Source organism: Gnatocerus cornutus, chromosome 2 (genome assembly GCF_029298725.1).
Source record: "Gnatocerus cornutus isolate USDA-ARS CGAHR chromosome 2, icGnaCorn1.1, whole genome shotgun sequence".
Lineage (NCBI taxonomy): Eukaryota > Metazoa > Arthropoda > Insecta > Coleoptera > Tenebrionidae > Gnatocerus > Gnatocerus cornutus.
The window spans coordinates 18,551,383-18,568,786 of record NC_142234.1 but is presented as its reverse complement, the minus strand read 5'-3'; the positions used below and the strand labels follow the sequence as shown (position 1 = coordinate 18,568,786).

The 17,404-nt window shown below is 42.4% G+C and overlaps 5 protein-coding genes across 16 annotated transcripts in view; 3 read left to right on the top strand and 2 right to left on the bottom strand.

The window, feature by feature from the left end:
- Positions 1–7,622, top strand: part of DIP2 (disco-interacting protein 2) — an 89,652-nt gene extending 82,030 nt beyond the window's left edge. For 6 of the 8 annotated variants that reach the window (XM_088029581.1, XM_088029580.1, XM_088029579.1 and 3 more), the window contains 10 exons: positions 166–411; positions 489–755; positions 938–2,284; positions 2,332–2,648; positions 2,709–2,940; positions 3,783–3,913; positions 3,970–4,637; positions 5,883–6,515; positions 6,566–6,862; positions 6,908–7,622. In XM_088029581.1, the coding sequence (XP_087885707.1) occupies positions 166–411; positions 489–755; positions 938–2,284; positions 2,332–2,648; positions 2,709–2,940; positions 3,783–3,913; positions 3,970–4,637; positions 5,883–6,515; positions 6,566–6,862; positions 6,908–7,160 (4,391 nt within the window). In that variant the 3' untranslated portion in view covers positions 7,161–7,622. The remainder of the gene's footprint in view (positions 1–165; positions 412–488; positions 756–937; positions 2,285–2,331; positions 2,649–2,708; positions 2,941–3,782; positions 3,914–3,969; positions 4,638–5,882; positions 6,516–6,565; positions 6,863–6,907) is intronic. The other 2 variants (XM_088029583.1, XM_088029578.1) reach the window with 1 other exon arrangement.
- Positions 7,623–7,945: 323 nt separating this feature from the next.
- On the bottom strand, positions 7,946–9,951 carry LOC148179750 (peptidoglycan-recognition protein LE-like). 2 transcript variants are annotated; one of them, XM_088029588.1, is made up of 3 exons: positions 9,606–9,951; positions 8,618–8,798; positions 7,946–8,569 (listed from the first exon to the last, which is right to left on the bottom strand). In XM_088029588.1, exons 1-3 carry the CDS (start codon positions 9,870–9,872, stop codon positions 8,025–8,027), a joined length of 993 nt encoding a protein of 330 aa, XP_087885714.1. In that variant the 5' UTR covers positions 9,873–9,951; the 3' UTR covers positions 7,946–8,024. The 2 variants fall into 2 exon arrangements, with proteins under 2 accessions (XP_087885714.1, XP_087885715.1); XM_088029589.1 differs by having other exon boundaries at positions 7,946–8,560; positions 9,606–9,901.
- Positions 9,948–11,548, top strand: LOC148179749 (metallophosphoesterase MPPED2-like). Of its 4 annotated transcripts, none has more exons than XM_088029595.1 (5): positions 9,948–10,060; positions 10,380–10,723; positions 10,771–10,963; positions 11,008–11,234; positions 11,283–11,548. In XM_088029595.1, exons 2-5 carry the CDS (start codon positions 10,450–10,452, stop codon positions 11,537–11,539), a joined length of 951 nt encoding a protein of 316 aa, XP_087885721.1. In that variant the 5' UTR covers positions 9,948–10,060; positions 10,380–10,449; the 3' UTR covers positions 11,540–11,548. The 4 variants fall into 4 exon arrangements, with proteins under 4 accessions (XP_087885721.1, XP_087885718.1, XP_087885716.1 ...); XM_088029592.1 differs by having other exon boundaries at positions 10,349–10,723; XM_088029590.1 differs by having other exon boundaries at positions 9,948–10,300.
- Positions 11,549–11,594: 46 nt separating this feature from the next.
- LOC148179748 (5'-3' RNA helicase armi-like) lies at positions 11,595–15,469 on the top strand. The gene is made up of 5 exons (XM_088029585.1): positions 11,595–14,192; positions 14,241–14,438; positions 14,490–14,731; positions 14,774–15,022; positions 15,073–15,469. Exons 1-5 carry the CDS (start codon positions 11,819–11,821, stop codon positions 15,397–15,399), a joined length of 3,390 nt encoding a protein of 1,129 aa, XP_087885711.1. The 5' UTR covers positions 11,595–11,818; the 3' UTR covers positions 15,400–15,469.
- Positions 15,453–16,947, bottom strand: LOC148179747 (uncharacterized). The gene is made up of 6 exons (XM_088029587.1): positions 16,625–16,947; positions 16,474–16,581; positions 16,268–16,431; positions 16,062–16,223; positions 15,908–16,014; positions 15,453–15,862 (listed from the first exon to the last, which is right to left on the bottom strand). Exons 1-6 carry the CDS (start codon positions 16,856–16,858, stop codon positions 15,453–15,455), a joined length of 1,185 nt encoding a protein of 394 aa, XP_087885713.1. The 5' UTR covers positions 16,859–16,947.
- Between the last annotated feature and the right edge of the window lie 457 nt (positions 16,948–17,404).

The window sequence follows — 17,404 nt, the reverse complement described above, 5'->3', positions numbered from 1 at the left end:
AATTATCCAATGATTTCATCACCGAAGAGTTACATCTTGCTTACGTGAGACTTTCACGTTTGTATAACATGTCGAAGTGACTCATATATCCACTGGATCGCACCAAAACCTGTTACTTGTTTAGTTCCTACGTTCGTTTCTCAGCTGTAGCTTCGGCCATTTCAGAGTCTTCATCCGATGAAGACAGCATAGTGAATGAAGAAACCATCGAAAGTACACCCGAGCGGGAGAAAATTAAAGATCGAAGTACACCCCAGATGTTCCCGCCTCCGCCACTTTCAGACACCAGCAGTACAGGTTCGCCACCACCTCTGCATCACAGGTCTCGAATGCCGCCGCCGAATAACTGGGACCACAGAAGCAGACAGGAGATTACCGACATCACGGATGTTTTGCAGAATTTTCATCCATGTAAGCACGGGGGATTGGAATGATCCCTGAGCGCCCATTTATAACAATTAATTAATGCTGGAATGTTTTGTGTGTAGACTCGCAACCTCCGGATGTCACGCACAATACGGCCCAGGGTGGGCGCCGGGGCGCCGCTGATAGAGTTAACAGATATGCGTCTTCGGCGTCCGATGACACGATGGGGACGGGGACCGGACGGTGGAAGGTGTCCGCGAAAATTCAACAGCTGCTCAATACGCTGAAAAGGCCTAAGAGGCGCCCGCTGCCGGAATTTTACGAAGACGACGACATCGAGTTGGAGATTGCCGCCAACCCCAAGGACCCCAACGCGCCCAAACCTGAAGGTAAACGTTATGCTCTCATAAAAATATCGGTTTTACTTTTATGGCTACTCTCGACATTGCAGTCCGAGGAAGCTCTAACTGTTTGTCGTTATTATCCATAAACCATGTGCAAATCTCATTGTAATAGCTTTACTGTTACCTTAACCGGCATTACCGTTTGTAAACTGACTCTGCGCTTCCAGGCGGCTGCATGAGCCCCGCCATCGGCGAGCAATTAGTAGTACCATCTGGCCTGCCACGAAATCTCGAAGCAGCGATCAGCCGATACGGAAATGGCACTTTTAAGGCACCCGTGGCCACCGTTCTGGACCCTAACGGCAAGCTAACGAACAGTTTAACTTACGGCAAGCTATTAAGTCGTTCGCACAAAATCGCCTACGCTCTCTTGACAAAGTCGTTCAGTAAAAACGGCGATACTAGCTTGAAATCAGGCGATCGAGTCGCTCTAGTCTACCCCAACAACGACCCGATCAACTTCTTGTGCGCTTTCTACGGTTGTCTTCAAGCTGGTATAGTCCCGGTGCCCATCGAAGTACCCATCACCCGTCGGGATGCTGGGTCTCTGCAAATCGGTTTCTTGTTGGGGAGTTGCAGCGTGCAATTGGCTCTAACATCGGAGGCGTGTTTGAAGGGGTTGCCCAAGACGACGTCTGGAGAGGTCGTGCAGTTCAAGGGGTGGCCGCGGTTGACATGGTTTGTCACCGAACACTTGGCGAGGACGCCGAAGGATTGGACGCCGTCTCCTAGACTTACCGACGAAACACCCGCTTACATTGAATACAGTACTGATCGAGATGGGTCGGTGATGGGGGTGACCATCACCAGAGCCGCCATGGTGAAGCACTGCAGAATGCTCACCATGGCTTGTAGTTACACGGAAGGCGAGAACATGGTGTGCGTTTTGGATTTCAAGAGAGAAGTTGGACTGTGGCATTCAGTATTATCAAGCGTTTTAAACGGCATGCATGTCATCTACATCCCTTACGCTCTGATGAAAGTCAACCCAGCCAGTTGGATGCAGATGATAACGAAATATCGAGCGTGCGTCGCCGTTGTCAAATCTCGAGATCTCCATTGGGGGCTGCTGGCCACGAAAGACCACAAAGACATCAATTTGTCGTCGCTCAGGATGTTGCTCGTGGCAGATGGCGCGAACCCGTGGTCCCTCAGTTCTTGCGACCAGTTTCTATCAGTATTCCAGCCGAAAGGATTACGCCCGGATGCAATTTGTCCATGTGCCAGTTCGAGTGAAGTTTTAACCGTGTCGGTAAGAAGACCGGGCAGAGGCGGTGTTAACGCGACGGGTCGAGGGGTGCTCTCGATGCAAGGATTAAGTTACGGCGTCGTTCGCGTCGACCAGGAGAATAGTTTGACTTCATTGACCCTGCAAGACTGTGGTCAAGTCATGCCAGGCTGTGTAATTGTGGTAGTCAAAATGGAAGGACCGGCTTATCTCTGCAAAACCGACGAAGTTGGGGAAATCTGCGTTAACTCGGGGGCTACAGGGACGCAGTACTGGGGACTCCAAGGTAAAGATAAGAAATTTCAAACAGTCGTAAACAGCGTGAAATTCCAGGTCTTAGCAACAGCACCTTCAAAGTCCAACCTTTGGGATCTGACGGGCAACCAATTTCCGACGCTGAGTACACAAGATCGGGACTTCTGGGCTTTTTGGGCCCCGGCGGTTTAGTTTTCGTCTGCGGCTCAAGAGACGGCTTAATGACCGTCACCGGACGTAAACACAACGCGGACGATATCATCGCCACCGTGCTCGCGGTCGAACCTATGAAGTTCATCTATAGAGGTCGTATTGCCGTGTTCAGCATAAGAGTCTTGAGGGACGAGCGAATTTGCGTGATAGCAGAACAAAGGCCGGATTGTAGCGAAGAGGAGGTAAAGACACCGATGAACCGACGATTTGCGTTGTTCTAACGATCTGTTATTGTTGTGCAGTCATTCCAATGGATGTCGCGTGTTTTGCAAGCTGTGGATTCTATTCATCAAGTCGGAATTTATTGTCTGGCTCTTGTTCCTCCCAATTTTCTACCGAAAACACCGCTGGGTGGAATTCATCTCTCCGAAACTAAGAAGAGATTTATGGAGGGCGCTCTGCATCCGGCTAACGTTCTGATGTGTCCTCACACGTGCGTCACAAATTTACCCAAACCGAGAGAAGTTCACTCAGGTAATTTGCAATCATTATATTGACTAAGTAAGGGGTTTTCTGGCATGAACCTTATTCTAGTGGGATTTGAGTTTAAGTTGGAAACTGTTGAGTTTGAAATGGTAAACGATTTGCTATATTACACACGGGTGAGGTCAAAATAATTGGAAACGGACGAAAATTGTTTATTGTTTAATTTAACGTTAAGCTCCACTTTAAAGAAATTGCGCGTACGAAAGACAACAGTGCTAAAAGACAAAGTTGCACAAAATAACAAGTCTGTCTGTCTGAAGAGCGTGCTTAAGAGGAGAAAATTTCCAGTTACTTTGATTCCACGCGTCTTCGTATCTATTTAGGGTCTTGTAAAATGTTGGGTTTGGTATCCATGGTCCGATAAGTACAAAGTGATCAACTGAATTATTTAGCCTTGCGAACGTGTGTCTGAACTTGTTGTTTAAATAACAGATAGCAGGATATACTTTCCGACTAGGTAAATAATTCTGTATTGTCTTGCGATATTTATTGGACCGATTGTATCGTTTCGAGTACTTCACCTTCACCCATACACCCTAATTTTATTTTGAGATTTATTTTCTGTACAACCCTGCACAAATGCGGTTTCACTTGTAACTAATTTCTAATTTCTGTGTAACCGAATGCAGCAGTGTTGCATTTACTAACTACTGGAAAAACTCCTTTTGACATACCTCTGGTATGTGACACTGACTGACTGGTCCAGGTACACGCTACAACATCTACATTTCTCACTCTGTTCTAGTGGATAGTTGTAGTCTGCTCACCTGAACTAACCAAAAAGCTTTTGCTTGAGTGATGCTATAGCATGTTGTTCCTCTGCATTTCAGCAACCGACTGTGTTTCAGACGTGGGTCCGGCGTCTGTAATCGTCGGAAATCTCGTTCAAGGTAATAGGCTAGCGAGCGCGCAAGGTAGGGACATTGGAGGTCTCGACGAGGAGAGCGATTCCTCGAAGAAGGTACCGCGGTAACCTCCCCCTTTTAACATGTCGTTATGTGTGTCTCGCTGTTACAGCAACAATTCATCGCGGAAATCCTCCGATGGAGAGCTCAATGCACTTCCGACCACGTCCTTTTCACTCTCCTCAACAACAAAGGGGCCGTCGCCAAAGTACTCTCGTGTTCGGAGCTCCACAAGCGAGCCGAACGAATAGGCAATCTCCTCAACGAAAAAGGCAGAATCAACACCGGCGACCACGTCGCTTTGATCTTTCCACCGGGTCTTGATCTGATCTGCGCCTTCTATGGGTGTCTCTACATTGGCGCGGTTCCGGTCACTATTCGACCCCCACATCCTCAGAATCTTCAGACTACTCTACCCACTGTGCGGATGATTGTCGACGTTTCCAAATCTGTACTGGTGCTATCCACCCAGGCTGTGATCAAACTTCTTCGCTCGAAAGAAGCTAGCAATGTTGTCGACGTCAAGTCTTGGCCCGCGATTTTAGATACAGATGACATGCCCAAGAAGAAATTGCCTGTAGTTTATAGAGCGCCGACGGCGGAAATGTTGGCTTATCTTGATTTTAGCGTTTCAACGACGGGGATGTTGGCGGGGATCAAAATGTCGCATGCTGCAGTCACTAGTTTATGTAGGAGTATGAAGTTGGCCTGCGAACTTTATCCCAGCAGACACATAGCGCTTTGTTTGGATCCGTACTGTGGGCTTGGATTTGCATTGTGGTAAGTTTTTAAAAACACGATAACTAATATCCAGCCAAACTCAATCTATTACTTTAGAAGCGCTTGTTTTAGAACTATCTTATATTGTCAAAATAAAAATATTTTAGCTTCTGAATCCCGAGATTTTCAATGTTTTGCTGGAATTTTCCGCCGTTTTGTGGCACAATAAAACCAGGAATATATCCCGCATTGTGAACTGATCGCAATAATGGTCGCCTTTACGAATATTTTACGCTGCAAGCAATCAAATCAAAAGTCAACAAAAATCTAAAATGTGCGCACAAATAAACCTCCACCATTATTTCTCCTTTAATTAAAATCGTATAAAGCAAACTGTTTGATTTAGGCGCTAAACTTTGAGATTAATACTCGCAATTTAGGTTGGCTACAAATATTTTCTTAACGCTGTTAAATTTGAAATACTGCTGTTAGAAAACATAATCCCTCAAGACTCATTCCGAATGTAATCTGTATGAAAACGACAGATGGAAATCAATATCTGAAATATTCGGTAATTGAGAGACGTTTGAAACGGCCTTAACGCCTTGTTTTTGGATGGAACCCTCGTCGATCATAATTTACAACATTCGTAACTGCTCGAAGGTTTTTATAATGTTATGCAAATAACTTTTTGGTGAAAGCAGAAAACGATGTAAACTAAAAGCATTGAAAATAATTGATGAATGGAAAATCTCTATTTCGTTCTGGAATAAAAAATTTATCATCAAGAACCTTTTAAAAGACTAGTTTAAATAATGCAGAAAATATTCCACCCCAGGGCAGATTTCTACTCCAATTTGCATGATTTAATTGGAATATTTACCTGCATGTAATAATGAATTCTCTCCAGTTTTTCTGAATAGATCGTGACCGCGTCATTACGCCACGTAATTATAAAGTTTTGTAGTTGACTTTAATTTGATGGTGTTTTTATTGACTTATTTTAATGTAGGCGTCCTATTAAAACTGACAAGACTCGTTTTCAAGTAAAAACTTAATTGTTTTGAAGAGCTTGTTTAAATTTGTCTTGATGGTACTCGCCCTAAGAAGTTGATAGTTTTCAAGTTTGAGCTGAAGACAAAACAGCTCAGATCACTTTACAAACTTAACTTGTGATGACACTTTAATTATTCTCGTGATGTTGGCTCTTCAAATAACAACAAAAGTTAATTAATTCGTTTGTATGGAAGTCGGCAATTTAGCAAAACTTCTCTGATCTCCATTTCAAGTTTTTTGTTTTTCTAGGTGCTTGAGCAGCATTTACTCCGGTCATCACTCCATTCTCATTCCGCCATCCGAAGTGGAAATGAACCCCTCGCTGTGGCTGTCCGCAGTGAGTCAGTACAAGGTCCGCGACACCTTTTGCTCATACGGCGTGATGGAGCTCTGCACCAAAGGCTTGGGGTCCTCCGTCAACCAGTTGAAATCCCGCGGAGTCAACTTGGCATGTGTTCGAACTTGCGTCGTCGTGGCTGAAGAACGGCCTCGAATGAATCTCACGACGAGCTTCTCTAAATTGTTCAGCGCTTTAGGTCTTAGTCCTCGAGCGGTGTCTACCTCTTTTGGATGCAGAGTTAACGTTGCCATTTGTCTTCAAGGAGCTTCGAGTCCTGAACCATCGACGGTTTATGTCGATCTGCGGGCTCTGCGCAACGACAGGGTCAGTTTAGTGGAGAGAGGCAGTCCGCATAGTCTTTGCGTAATGGAGAGCGGCAAGTTACTGCCGGGTGTTAAAGTGATTATAGCGAATCCGGAGAGTAAAGGCCAATGCGGAGATTCGCATTTGGGAGAGATTTGGGTGCAGAGTGGACATTCGGCTAGTGGATACTTTACGATTTATGGGGATGAGAGCGAGTATGGAGACCATTTCAACGCTAGGTGGGTAATTCAAGTTCTCTAACTTTTAGCTCATTGGGGTGGTCTCGCAGGTTGGTCACTGGTAATACAGGAGAGGTGTACGCGAGGACGGGTTACCTCGGCTTCTTGCGCCGCACTGAAGGCACCCAAACCTCCGGCCCCACCGAGGAGACGATCCTAGGCCGAGAGAGCGACACGGAATCACTGGGCTCATCACAACACCTAGTCACTTCAGACTCTCCGGAGCTCCACGACGCCGTGTTTGTCGTGGGCGCTCTGGACGAAACCATCATGTTGCGAGGGATGAGGTACCACCCCATCGACATCGAGAACAGCGTGCTCAGATGCCATAAGAAAATCGCCGAATGGTAAGTCGGTCATCCCCAAACGAAAATCTCACTGAAACCTTTTAGTGCTGTCTTCACTTGGACCAATTTGCTGGTAGTAGTTGTTGAATTGGACGGAAACGAAAGCGAGGCTTTGGATCTTGTGCCCCTTGTAACCAACACCGTTTTGGAAGAACACCACTTGATCGTGGGGGTTGTCGTGGTAGTGGACCCCGGCGTGGTCCCCATTAACTCGCGCGGCGAAAAGCAGCGCATGCATTTACGCGATGGCTTCTTAGCTGACCAACTCGACCCAATTTATGTCGCTTACAATATGTAAAAATACGGTGTTATTAGTAGAATTTAAACGAATGGAAACATTCACATGTTATTGTAAGCATATCTGCCATGAATTCGTGATTTTATAATTTAGTATTTTAGATTTATGTTTTAGTATTATAATTTAGGACGAAATTTTGAAAATTTTTACAAAATTCGATTCGGCTCAAAGTTTCTAATAACGTCTGAACATTTTCACAGTAGAATTAGTGATAATGTGTAGATGTATATAAATACAGCCCCTTCGGCTCTAATGTATAGTTGATTGTAACTCTAGACTGTACAGAAACAGGTCAAACTTTTGCTTTCATCTTGTGCAATACTTTTCCTTATTTTAAATTCATCACTGTTTTGTGATTATTTTACTTTCCTATTGTGATTATTTTAGTTAAGTTTAATATGTACATATTCGACCCAACCATTATTTTATATTATTATACACATTAAAAGTGCGGATATAGTACTCTAGTCTCATTTTTTAAATATTCGCCTCCGCAGCCCCCATGGAACTTCAGGTTGTGTAATTTTATTTACAGTTTGTCCTCACTTCAGCGGCACTTTTACTACAATTTCGTAACAATCTATTTTTGTGTTCATGCTGACAACTAACATATTTATGCTTTGTTTTACATTAGTTTGCACAAATTCTGTGTCTACAGAACGTGACAATAGATCTAATTTTATGTAAATATTAATGTAGTGTTAAAAATTCATTGTATTTGAATACTTTTTGTTAAAAAAATATTTACGTAAATTGTGGACACAGTCGCAAATAAACAATGAATGTACCTTTATAAAAACTTCTTTCCGTATCCACACCTCTAAGAAAGTAACAAACTTTATTATACAACAGTACACAAAAAATTCATAATATCGCTAGTGGCGACGGCGTCTCAGGGCTAATGCTCGGATCCCATCGCTCCCAAGTCTTAATCTCTTTAAATAACTCTGCGCCGGGACTCTCGCTGCTTCTGCATTGACGATGAGCCAACAGCGAGTAGTCCTCTGCAATGGCACCAATTTCCACACCATATTTGATAAAGTCTTGCGCGGCTTTAATCGCTGCGGTTGATGGACGCTTCCTCATAAAACACCCAATGAAACAGATTCCTATGGAATGAGTATTATATCCGAGGGTGTGGGACCCGATGACGTTCCATCCTCTCCCCTCGTAGATGCTCCCATCAGCTCCCACAAGAAAATTATAAGCGATATCGTTCCATTTCAAACTTTCAATGTGAAACTGCTGGATCAACCGAACCAGAAGATTATTCCCGGTTTGAGTATCAGAATCCTCGCTGGCGGAGTGCCCGATAATGACTAATTTGGCTGGTTCTGTGGTGTATTTTACATCGTCGGGATCCAGGGGAGGTTGCGCCAACCAAGTGCGGCGTGAAACCACTGGAAAAACTGTTAAATTTGATAAAGGAAATTCGATTTTTTATAGTGTGGACTAACCTGGTTGTTGCTCGTGATTGATGACGATAGTTTGATTGAGTGTGGAAGAAAATTCGTTGATGTAAACGGGTCCGTGGATGTGGGTCACGTTTCCGATGTGGACGTTCTGGGACTTGCAGATTTGGATGTTTTTGTAGTGGTTGGGCTCTTTGTTTGTTACGTTTTGCCAAATTAGATCCGTCTGTAAGCGACGCTTTATTAATTTTTAGGAATTCGCAGGTTTGAACAAAATTGGGAAATTTGAAGTTATAAGCAATCCAACGAATTTGTATGTTCTTAGGCTAAATCACAGAGGTTCTGAAATTCTTTGATTAAACAAAGTTTCAAGACTCTGGATTATACTTTTTTTCTCTTGATTTCTACAAATTCAAGAGAAATACATTTATTTATTAAATTCCAGATCCACATTGTGCTTTTTATTATGTAATTTAAAAAAAAATAATTCCGGAAAATTCAAATAAGAAACTAAAGAATTGCAAAATTGGGAGGAATCTAAGGAATGATAATCTAAAGAGCAAATAGCAATACGAAAAGAAGACACTCGAGAGTACAATAAAGAACCTCAAAATGTTGGAGAATTTTTTTTTCAAACTTGTTTCACTTTGCAATAAAAATGACAAACAAATGTTTAATTGATTCCATTAACCATTAACTCAATACATAATATAGTTTAATTATTACTTACGCAAATTCTAGAAAATATTTTTTCACGGAAATCCTATATTATTAATTTACTACTTTATTACTTTATTGTTGTGCTTTTTATTGACATTATTATCTCTCTTGTTTTTAAATACGCAACACAGACATTTAATAACTTTATTAACTTAATTTAAAGGAATTGAATTTTTTGCTCATCTAAAAAGCTGGAAATTTCGGAGTTAAACGAACCCAATTTAAGAAAGAGTGACACGAAATTCGGTGATTTACAGCTAAAGCTACTTAATTTTAACACACAATAAATTCATCAGTTTTTATTTCTACGTACATTTTCTCCAAGGATAACTTTATCGCCCATCATGACGGTATTTGTCGCAACCACATTATCCTTATCACTGCTGTCCGTGGTAAACTCAGACTCTGTACTAAAACAGCAGGATACATTTTCAGAATTTGCACTAGAGAAATCTTCGCTCAGATTGCAACTATCCAGCCACTGTTCACACTTTTCGATATTTAAATTTATATCATTCTGTTTATGTAAAGATTTAAAGCAGTTTGAACAAACATTAGTTTGCATGGTATCACTTTCCATATTTATCACAAAAAAAGTTCAAACAGATACTGATTAAAGAGTTAAGCCGCTGTGTATACAGACAAACCTACTTAAGTCAGTCACGTGACTGAATGTGATGTGGTAAGAGGAAAACAAAAGCGAGGATGAGCGCGGCTGCGCTGGAGAAATGAGTAATGCAAAATGTCTGAATCAGATGATAATTGTTGGTAAATATGAAGGGTCAATTTATTTGGGAGGGAAACTTATTGATCTCAGAGCGCAATATTACACAACTGGTAGGGAAAAATAATGTGGTCATGGTCAGTCGCACTTTGCCGAACTCTTTTTGATTATTGAATTTCCATTGTTTTCCTATTTATTTGAGTAGGAGATTCTTTATCTTTATTAATTATCATCATTATCAATCATTCCAAAACTCGACTACATTAAAACTTCACCAAATTAAGGTAGGAACACTGAATTGTTAACCGCTTATCCTTCCGCCGCGCCCAAAGGAAACCAGAGGATCTAACTAAACGAAATTAGTGCTTATCAGACTTCTACCCACACTCGACCTCGCAACAGTTGTTGTTGTGGACCCACCGGAAGAATCTAAATGGATAACACAATCACCGTCCACCCCTTATCTAGCACCCCCACTGAAGCCTGGCAGGAGCTCTCTAAAACCCAGAAATGCACCCTCCTTCAGCCAAAGAGCCTAATACAATCTGAAGACCCTGAATTCATTAGAATTGTATGCATGAGTGACACGCACTCTGAAGAGGATAAATTCAAATTCACTGTCCCCAACGGAGACGTTTTTATCCACGCTGGCGACTTCAGCCGATGGGGAGAAGAGGGTGAAATTGTAAAATTCAATCAATGGATGAGTAAGTCGCAGTTTTCGCCACTTTTTAAAATTGATTATAGTTTTTAGAGTCGTTACCTCACAGGTATAAGATTGTGATCGCTGGGAACCACGAGCTGGGGTTTGATCCTGATTGTTTAGTCTATGGGGGACACTTGAGGAAAAATGGGGTTGAAGCAAAAAAGAAGTTGTTAACTGACTGTATTTATCTAGAAGACTCGTTTGTTACAGTCCATGGACTGAAAATTTATGGGGCTCCTTGGTAAGTTGGACATTATTAAGAAAACCAGTTGACTAAAGTTTCAGGCAACCGGAATATGCAGGTATGGCCTTCAACATCGCTCGTGGACAAACACTACTAAATAAATGGAATCTTATTTCTGAAGACACCGATATTTTGGTCACCCATGGACCACCTCTTGGCTTCGGGGATTTGACTCATCTGGAAGCCAGAGTGGGGTGCTTAGAACTGTTATCAACAGTCCAGAAACGGGTCAAACCGAAATACCACATTTTTGGTCATATTCATGAGGGTAACAAACTGTTTGAATTAACATGACGCCCTATCATCATAATTTTAGCTTATGGAGCATCGACTGATGGAACGACAGTATTTATCAACGCCTCAACGTGTAATCGGAGGTATTTACCGGTAAATTTACCAATTGTATTCGACGTGAAGGGGACACGAAACGAAAACGAAAAAAGACTGTATTCTCCTTCAGTTTTCCAATCTGCGGTCCAAAGTGCCAGTTCGTTTTTAAACAGCATGCAGTTTTGGACAACAAAATCTGAGAAAGACACCGATGTAAAAAATTGTGACGAAAATAAAACGTGAGAGATTAAAGCAGTTTGAATTTGAGCGCCCTGAATCTCTATTGGTTTAAATCAAAAGTTAAAATCTTGCGAGCATGCGCACAACGTACACGCCAGTTGTCATTCAAACTTTCGTGTTGTGGTTGTAATTTCGCTTTTTAATTTTAAGTTCCAAAATGGCAACCAAAACCAATTCCTCTATTTCTTTTCGTTTAATTCAAGCGGCCTAACATTTTCGCTTGACACGCTTCGGCACATGAAGTTGTTTTAACATAACCTCAGATTCACTTCTTTGTTCATCATGTGGAAGCAACTTGTTTCTTTTTTCTGGAATGAAGTCTCTGAATCCAACACGTCTCTTCCTCTCGATGAAGCCTACAACGTGATAAGCGAATGCGAGGAGAAGCTACCAAACAAAGTTGAAGAAGTCAAAGAAGTGGCTGAAGACATTGGAACTTATGAGGTGTTCAACAGGACCGGGAAAGTCACCCACTTGATTGACGACACCTTAAGAGTGGACAATTTGTACAACTTTAAAAGTGACGACCCTGATATTGCTGTAGGCTCGAAAATTTCGTACCAGTTGATAAAAACAGAAGGTGAGATTAGAGTTGTAGATGTTGAGCTTCTAGAGAATGATTGGAACGTTGTCGAAACCGGCAAAAAGAGTTGGCATGACCGAATTTTGATTTGTACTGTGATACAGAGGAAGGGGCGGCATCTCACTTTAGACCCCGGGAATATAGAGATCAATTTAAACACCATCTCTTCTGAGTTTATCCCAATTGAGGGTGACTGGGTTGAATTGGAAGTAAAATGCGAAGTCGACGAAAACGTTGTTGATTTGAATGGAAAAGTTATCGAGATCAGTCGGTTGCAGCCTGTGCGCCCCCAAGTCAAAAAGGGGAAAGTTACGGCATGGGATTCTTATCAGAACACGGGTGTCATGGATAAGAACATATACTTTGACAAAGACTCTCTGTATTGCGGCTATTTTCCTATCAGAAACGACTCAGTTGTGGCAGAAATCATTGAAAGCAACCAAGGAAACTGCACCTGGCGAGCCCTGAAGATAATTCCCGATTACTTACATAATAAAGAAACCAACAAAAGCACCTCTGAAGTCGAAGATATTAAAGATACTCACGAGTCTGTCAGTATTACGGATAATATTGTTCTCACCTTCACAAAACTGGGTGAAGCTAAACTCTGCATTGTTGATATTGAATCTAAAGAAGACGTTCAACTGATTTGCGTTGAATTTCCTAGACTCAACGGCCAATGCAAACTGTCCAATCCTATTGACCATTATCCAATCAAAGCAAATCAGCCTTTGAGTGTAAGACTAGAATGCAAGGCGAAGAATGTGGGGGAGACCCGCGAGCTTCTAATTTTCCATTTCGAAAACTTCAAAATCAAGCGTTGGATCACATTCCATGTAGTTTCTAATCAAAAAAACGGACTCAAGGAACGCACAGAAAAACAGAAATTCACAGTCTCGAGAGACAACCGAGACACTATAAAAGGTCAGAGAATCATCTCTTCGGCGCGTTTCCTTTCAGTTCGTATGCCCGACTTTCAAGTCCCTGAAAGAATACTAAATCTAGTGCTAAAACACCGTTTTGGTGGACACAACATTTTGAGAACCGAAATCGAAAAAATGAAGCCCTGTCTTGGCACCACGTTGAATTATATGAATTTTGAGGACAAGTTTCACACTTTGCTGCATCTCGATGAGGCTCACATGATTAGGGAAATGCAGAATTACGACCAAGAGAGAGCGTGTTTTGTAAGAAGTGGAGAATACCTCCTTTTGGAGATCGAGAATTTGGCCGAAAGAAGGCCGTCTGTGATACAAGGAGATCGGGTTTACGCGAGGAGTATTGCTGATTCCAACAGCCCGGACTACGAGGGGTTCATTCACAAAATTGGAAAGAACCACGTTTTCGTCAAATTTTCTCAACTATTCCACGACTCGTACAACGGCGAAGACTATTCCATCTACATCAAAGCTTCCAGAGTCAGCTATCGAAGGAAACATGTTGCTGTGAATCTCGCTGTGAAAAACCTCGGGAAAGATTGGTTATTCCCAACGGCGACGGTGGAAAAAGAACCTCAGATTGAATTCGTGGTGGACAAATACGACGACCAGTTGTGCGAAAACACGTCAGGTGATGTTCACAAGCCGAGGTTATCCCACAACGTCATTGGTAAGAAACGCCTGTTGGAAAAAATCCAGCAATTCCAAGAGAATCCCGACGAAAAACTCCCAGTGCGCAAGTTGGAGTGGCACAACAAAGCGTTGAACTACTACCAGAAGGAGGCGGTGAGGAACATCTTATTGGGCGTTTGTCGCCCTTTGCCCTACATTATTTTCGGGCCTCCCGGAACAGGAAAAACTGTGACGATAGTAGAAACCGTTCTTCAAATTTTAAGTCTGATTCCTCATTCGCGGATTTTACTCTCAGCTCCGTCTAACAGTGCGGCGGATCTTCTGGCTCTGCGGTTGATAGACTCCGGAGTTCTAAAGCCTGGAGATTTGATTAGATTAGTCGCACACACAGCAATTGCTAACATTCCACCGAGATTAGCGCCGTATTGCGCCACCGGCAATATTGAGAGAGAAGGCACGGAGACTTCGCTTCCGGTGGTCACCACCAGTGGGCTCGTATTAGGTAAGAAACCAACGATAAAATTAAAAGATTCTAGAAATCAACTTTTAGGGTACAGCTCGTCGGTGTTGGGGCGCCACCGAGTCACAATCTGCACGTGTTCCAGTGCTGGCTTATTGTACCAAATGGGGTTCGCCAAAGGACACTTTTCTCACATAATCGTGGATGAGGCAGGACAGACTTCAGAGCCGAGCGTTTTAATACCGCTTGCGTTTTTAGACAAGTCGAATGGACAAGCAATTTTAGCGGGTACGTGTTATTACAATCGTATTTTAGATGATCTGTGTTGTTATTTTTTAGGAGATCCCATGCAGTTGGGCCCCGTGGTGTTGTCTCACTTGGCCGCCGAATACGGCTTGGAAGAGTCTTTCCTGGAACGTATGGTCAGCAGGTTTCCGTACATGCGAGATTCTCAAGGATTTCCAAATACCTGTGGATACGATCCGCGACTGCTAACCAAGCTGATTTACAATTACCGCTCGCTTCCTGCTTTACTGAAGCTGCCCAGTGTCTTATTCTACAACGACGACCTGAAACCTACCGTAACTTGAATATGTTGTCTGAATTTCTTACCGTTTCTTCAGATTTTAGAAACGGACAGCAAAGAGGCCAGTCTTCTCCAAAAACTGGAGGAATTAGTACCGAAGAACAAAGAGGGGAAAATTACCCCAATATTCTTCCATGGGGTGATCGGTGATAATTTCCAGACGGAGGACTCACCTTCTTGGTACAACCCGAGCGAAGCAGCGCAAGTCTTTTATTATCTGAACGAGTTGTATAGGTTTGGCTTAAAAGCAAGCGACGTTGGAATTATCACCCCCTATAAAGCACAGGTTGGTCTTTTAACACCCATGAAAATTACATTTGAAAGTGTTGTTTACAGACGAAGCAACTATTGGAACTGTTTAGAGAGGCGGATTTTGATATTCCTAAAGTCGGCACAGTTGAAGAGTTTCAGGGCCAAGAATTCAACGTGATTATTGTTTCCACCGTGCGTTCAACGAAGAAGTTCGTGGCTAATGACATCAAACACAGCTTGGGCTTCATTGCGAGTCCTAGAAGACTAAACGTCTCGATTACAAGAGCAAAATCTTTGTTGATTTTGATTGGGAACGCCGATTTGTTGTCAACCGATCGGTGCTGGCGCTCTGTCATCAACTACTGCATAGAGCACGGGTGCTTCTTGGGTTGTACCTCTGACGCAAAGTGATGTTTATTTTATGTGTTTTTGTATGCTTTATTTGATGGTTCTTTTTTAATACATTATCTTCTATTTTTTAGATTGTTGTAATGCCACTCGGAGACTCCTTTACCTTTAATTCCGTTGACTTCGCACTCTATGAAACGCTCGATTAGTTTGGCTTCTATGTTATTTCCTTTGAAGTGAAACCCTTCGTGTTTTACTTTGATTTTAGCCTCGAAAGCCTCGCTGTTGGTTTCGAATGAGAAAGCGTAGTCTTCCCCAGGAGTACCATTTTCTCCATGGTGGTACAACTGCAAATCACTTTTTTCTATAGAATGGATAGATTTGTCGGGGAGGACAACATAGCCCATTAGCAACTGGGAGGTTGTACAGGGTTGGCTAACAACGCCCATAGATACGCGGGTACCATCTTCCAGATACAACATGTGGAATATGTAGCGATGCATTAAGTTCCAGTCCCGTTTATGACCTGAATTAACTCTTTGTCAGTTTTTCGCTAAAGTTGGAGTCTCACCGAAACTGTGATCCCTAAAGGCGTCCATCGTCAACGTGTAGCTCTTACAATTAATGGTAAGACCGCCTGTGAAATACCCCATTTGCTCGTAATGAGTCTGATGGGCACTAAAACCACATTATTAATAAAGGAAACTCGTACCATTACAACTTGCGATTTTAAAGCCTCGAAAAACTCTTTAGACCAAACTTCACGTGCGATGCTTCCAGCGAGACATTTGCTGTTCATGTCCGTTTCAAACAAGAAGTAAGGGAGATTCGATGTCCAGTCCCCTGCCAATTTAACATCGACAATTTTAGTCGGATCGTTCTGTAACCTGAACAAATCGTTACAACTAGAAGTGTTCTTTGGTACACCAACCTCATCTTTCCGTTGAACGAAACGTGCCACTTCTCCATGGGTTTAACAGGAGTGAAGCAGATACCCTCGGCTCCATACTCTTTGAGCAACAACACGGAAGCGGGATCGGCGTCAAGTAACGTGTTCGGTAGTTTGAGGCTTTCAAGTAGCCCCAATTCTGGCACCTATTAAAGAGTCATTTTGATTCACCGCTGCAATTGTCTTACCGCTATGTAAAATAGCCCATTGGCCTTGGCGCGATGTCGTCTTTCAATCCCCCCGCAGAAGTAGAAGCCATTCTTGGAAACCGCTTGGAAGAACGTCGCATCAAATGCCTGAAACTCGCTATAATGGTGCGTTACAACTTTCTGAATTTACCTTCTCATGTTCGGATAACGGTTTCATACATTCGAGGTGCTCGACATTAATTGGTCTTAATTTCCTTGTGAATTTTCTCAGGAGTACGAGAAGAAGAAACGCTAAGTATTTGAAACCGAACCATTTACCCGGTTGTGAGTACACGTTGAAAATTTTCGGGGGATTTTCCCGTTTATTGTGAAGGTAACCTGTGCTTATTAACAGCACGAAGAAAAGGAGAATGACTGCATACATTTCTTGCTTGTTAACTCAAGTTAAAGTTCACTGATTGTAAGCATGTCTGAAGATAAGCTGATAAATAGCTTATCTAATAATGCGGTTGATAGTGCTGTTTTTTTAATTTGAAAAATGCTTGGATACTCGGAATAAATGCAGGAAGACTCACTGCTGTAAAGGTTTTTAGTAATGAAATATTGAACCGGTTGATGAACGATTCATGAAAATTCCTGCAACGTGTTATACATGAGTGTTCTGTCAGTTGCTTTTCTGGGAAGATTGTCTGAGATAACTGATTAAAAAAGGTACTAATTACTACTTTACGCAAGAGGAAGGGAAGTGGGTGCATTTATCGCAACTTTTTTCTATTGCTGATTTAAACATTCTTCGTCACCGTTCTTTGCAAAGATAATGGTTATAGGAAATTCCTATCTACGCAGACACAAATTGCATAAATTTTACCTTCTAGGGGGCACTAATTAATATCGCTAATTAAAGAGGACTCCTACTGCAGATACATAAAATCTTGAAAGATGACTTTATTCAAGCGTACGTAATGAGATT

Bases quoted from the DNA above. Each gene is read 5' to 3' on its own strand.
- LOC148179750 (XM_088029588.1), bottom strand. From the start codon at position 9,872: ATGGAAAGTGATACCATGCAAACTAATGTTTGTTCAAACTGCTTTAAA. The intron at 8,799-9,605 runs GTACGTAGAAAT...CGTCGCTTACAG, and splicing joins AAGTTATCCTTGGAGAAAAT to ACGGATCTAATTTGGCAAAA. The intron at 8,570-8,617 runs GTTAGTCCACAC...CAAATTTAACAG, and splicing joins CAATCACGAGCAACAACCAG to TTTTTCCAGTGGTTTCACGC.
- LOC148179749 (XM_088029595.1), top strand. From the start codon at position 10,450: ATGGATAACACAATCACCGTCCACCCCTTATCTAGCACCCCCACTGAA. The intron at 10,724-10,770 runs GTAAGTCGCAGT...TATAGTTTTTAG, and splicing joins AAAATTCAATCAATGGATGA to AGTCGTTACCTCACAGGTAT. The intron at 10,964-11,007 runs GTAAGTTGGACA...CTAAAGTTTCAG, and splicing joins AAAATTTATGGGGCTCCTTG to GCAACCGGAATATGCAGGTA.
- LOC148179748 (XM_088029585.1), top strand. From the start codon at position 11,819: ATGTGGAAGCAACTTGTTTCTTTTTTCTGGAATGAAGTCTCTGAATCC. The intron at 14,732-14,773 runs GTAACTTGAATA...CCGTTTCTTCAG, and splicing joins ACGACGACCTGAAACCTACC to ATTTTAGAAACGGACAGCAA. The intron at 15,023-15,072 runs GTTGGTCTTTTA...TGTTGTTTACAG, and splicing joins TCACCCCCTATAAAGCACAG to ACGAAGCAACTATTGGAACT.
- LOC148179747 (XM_088029587.1), bottom strand. From the start codon at position 16,858: ATGTATGCAGTCATTCTCCTTTTCTTCGTGCTGTTAATAAGCACAGGT. The intron at 16,015-16,061 runs GCAAGTTGTAAT...ATGTGGTTTTAG, and splicing joins TTTTTCGAGGCTTTAAAATC to TGCCCATCAGACTCATTACG. The intron at 15,863-15,907 runs GTGAGACTCCAA...GAGTTAATTCAG, and splicing joins CTTTAGGGATCACAGTTTCG to GTCATAAACGGGACTGGAAC.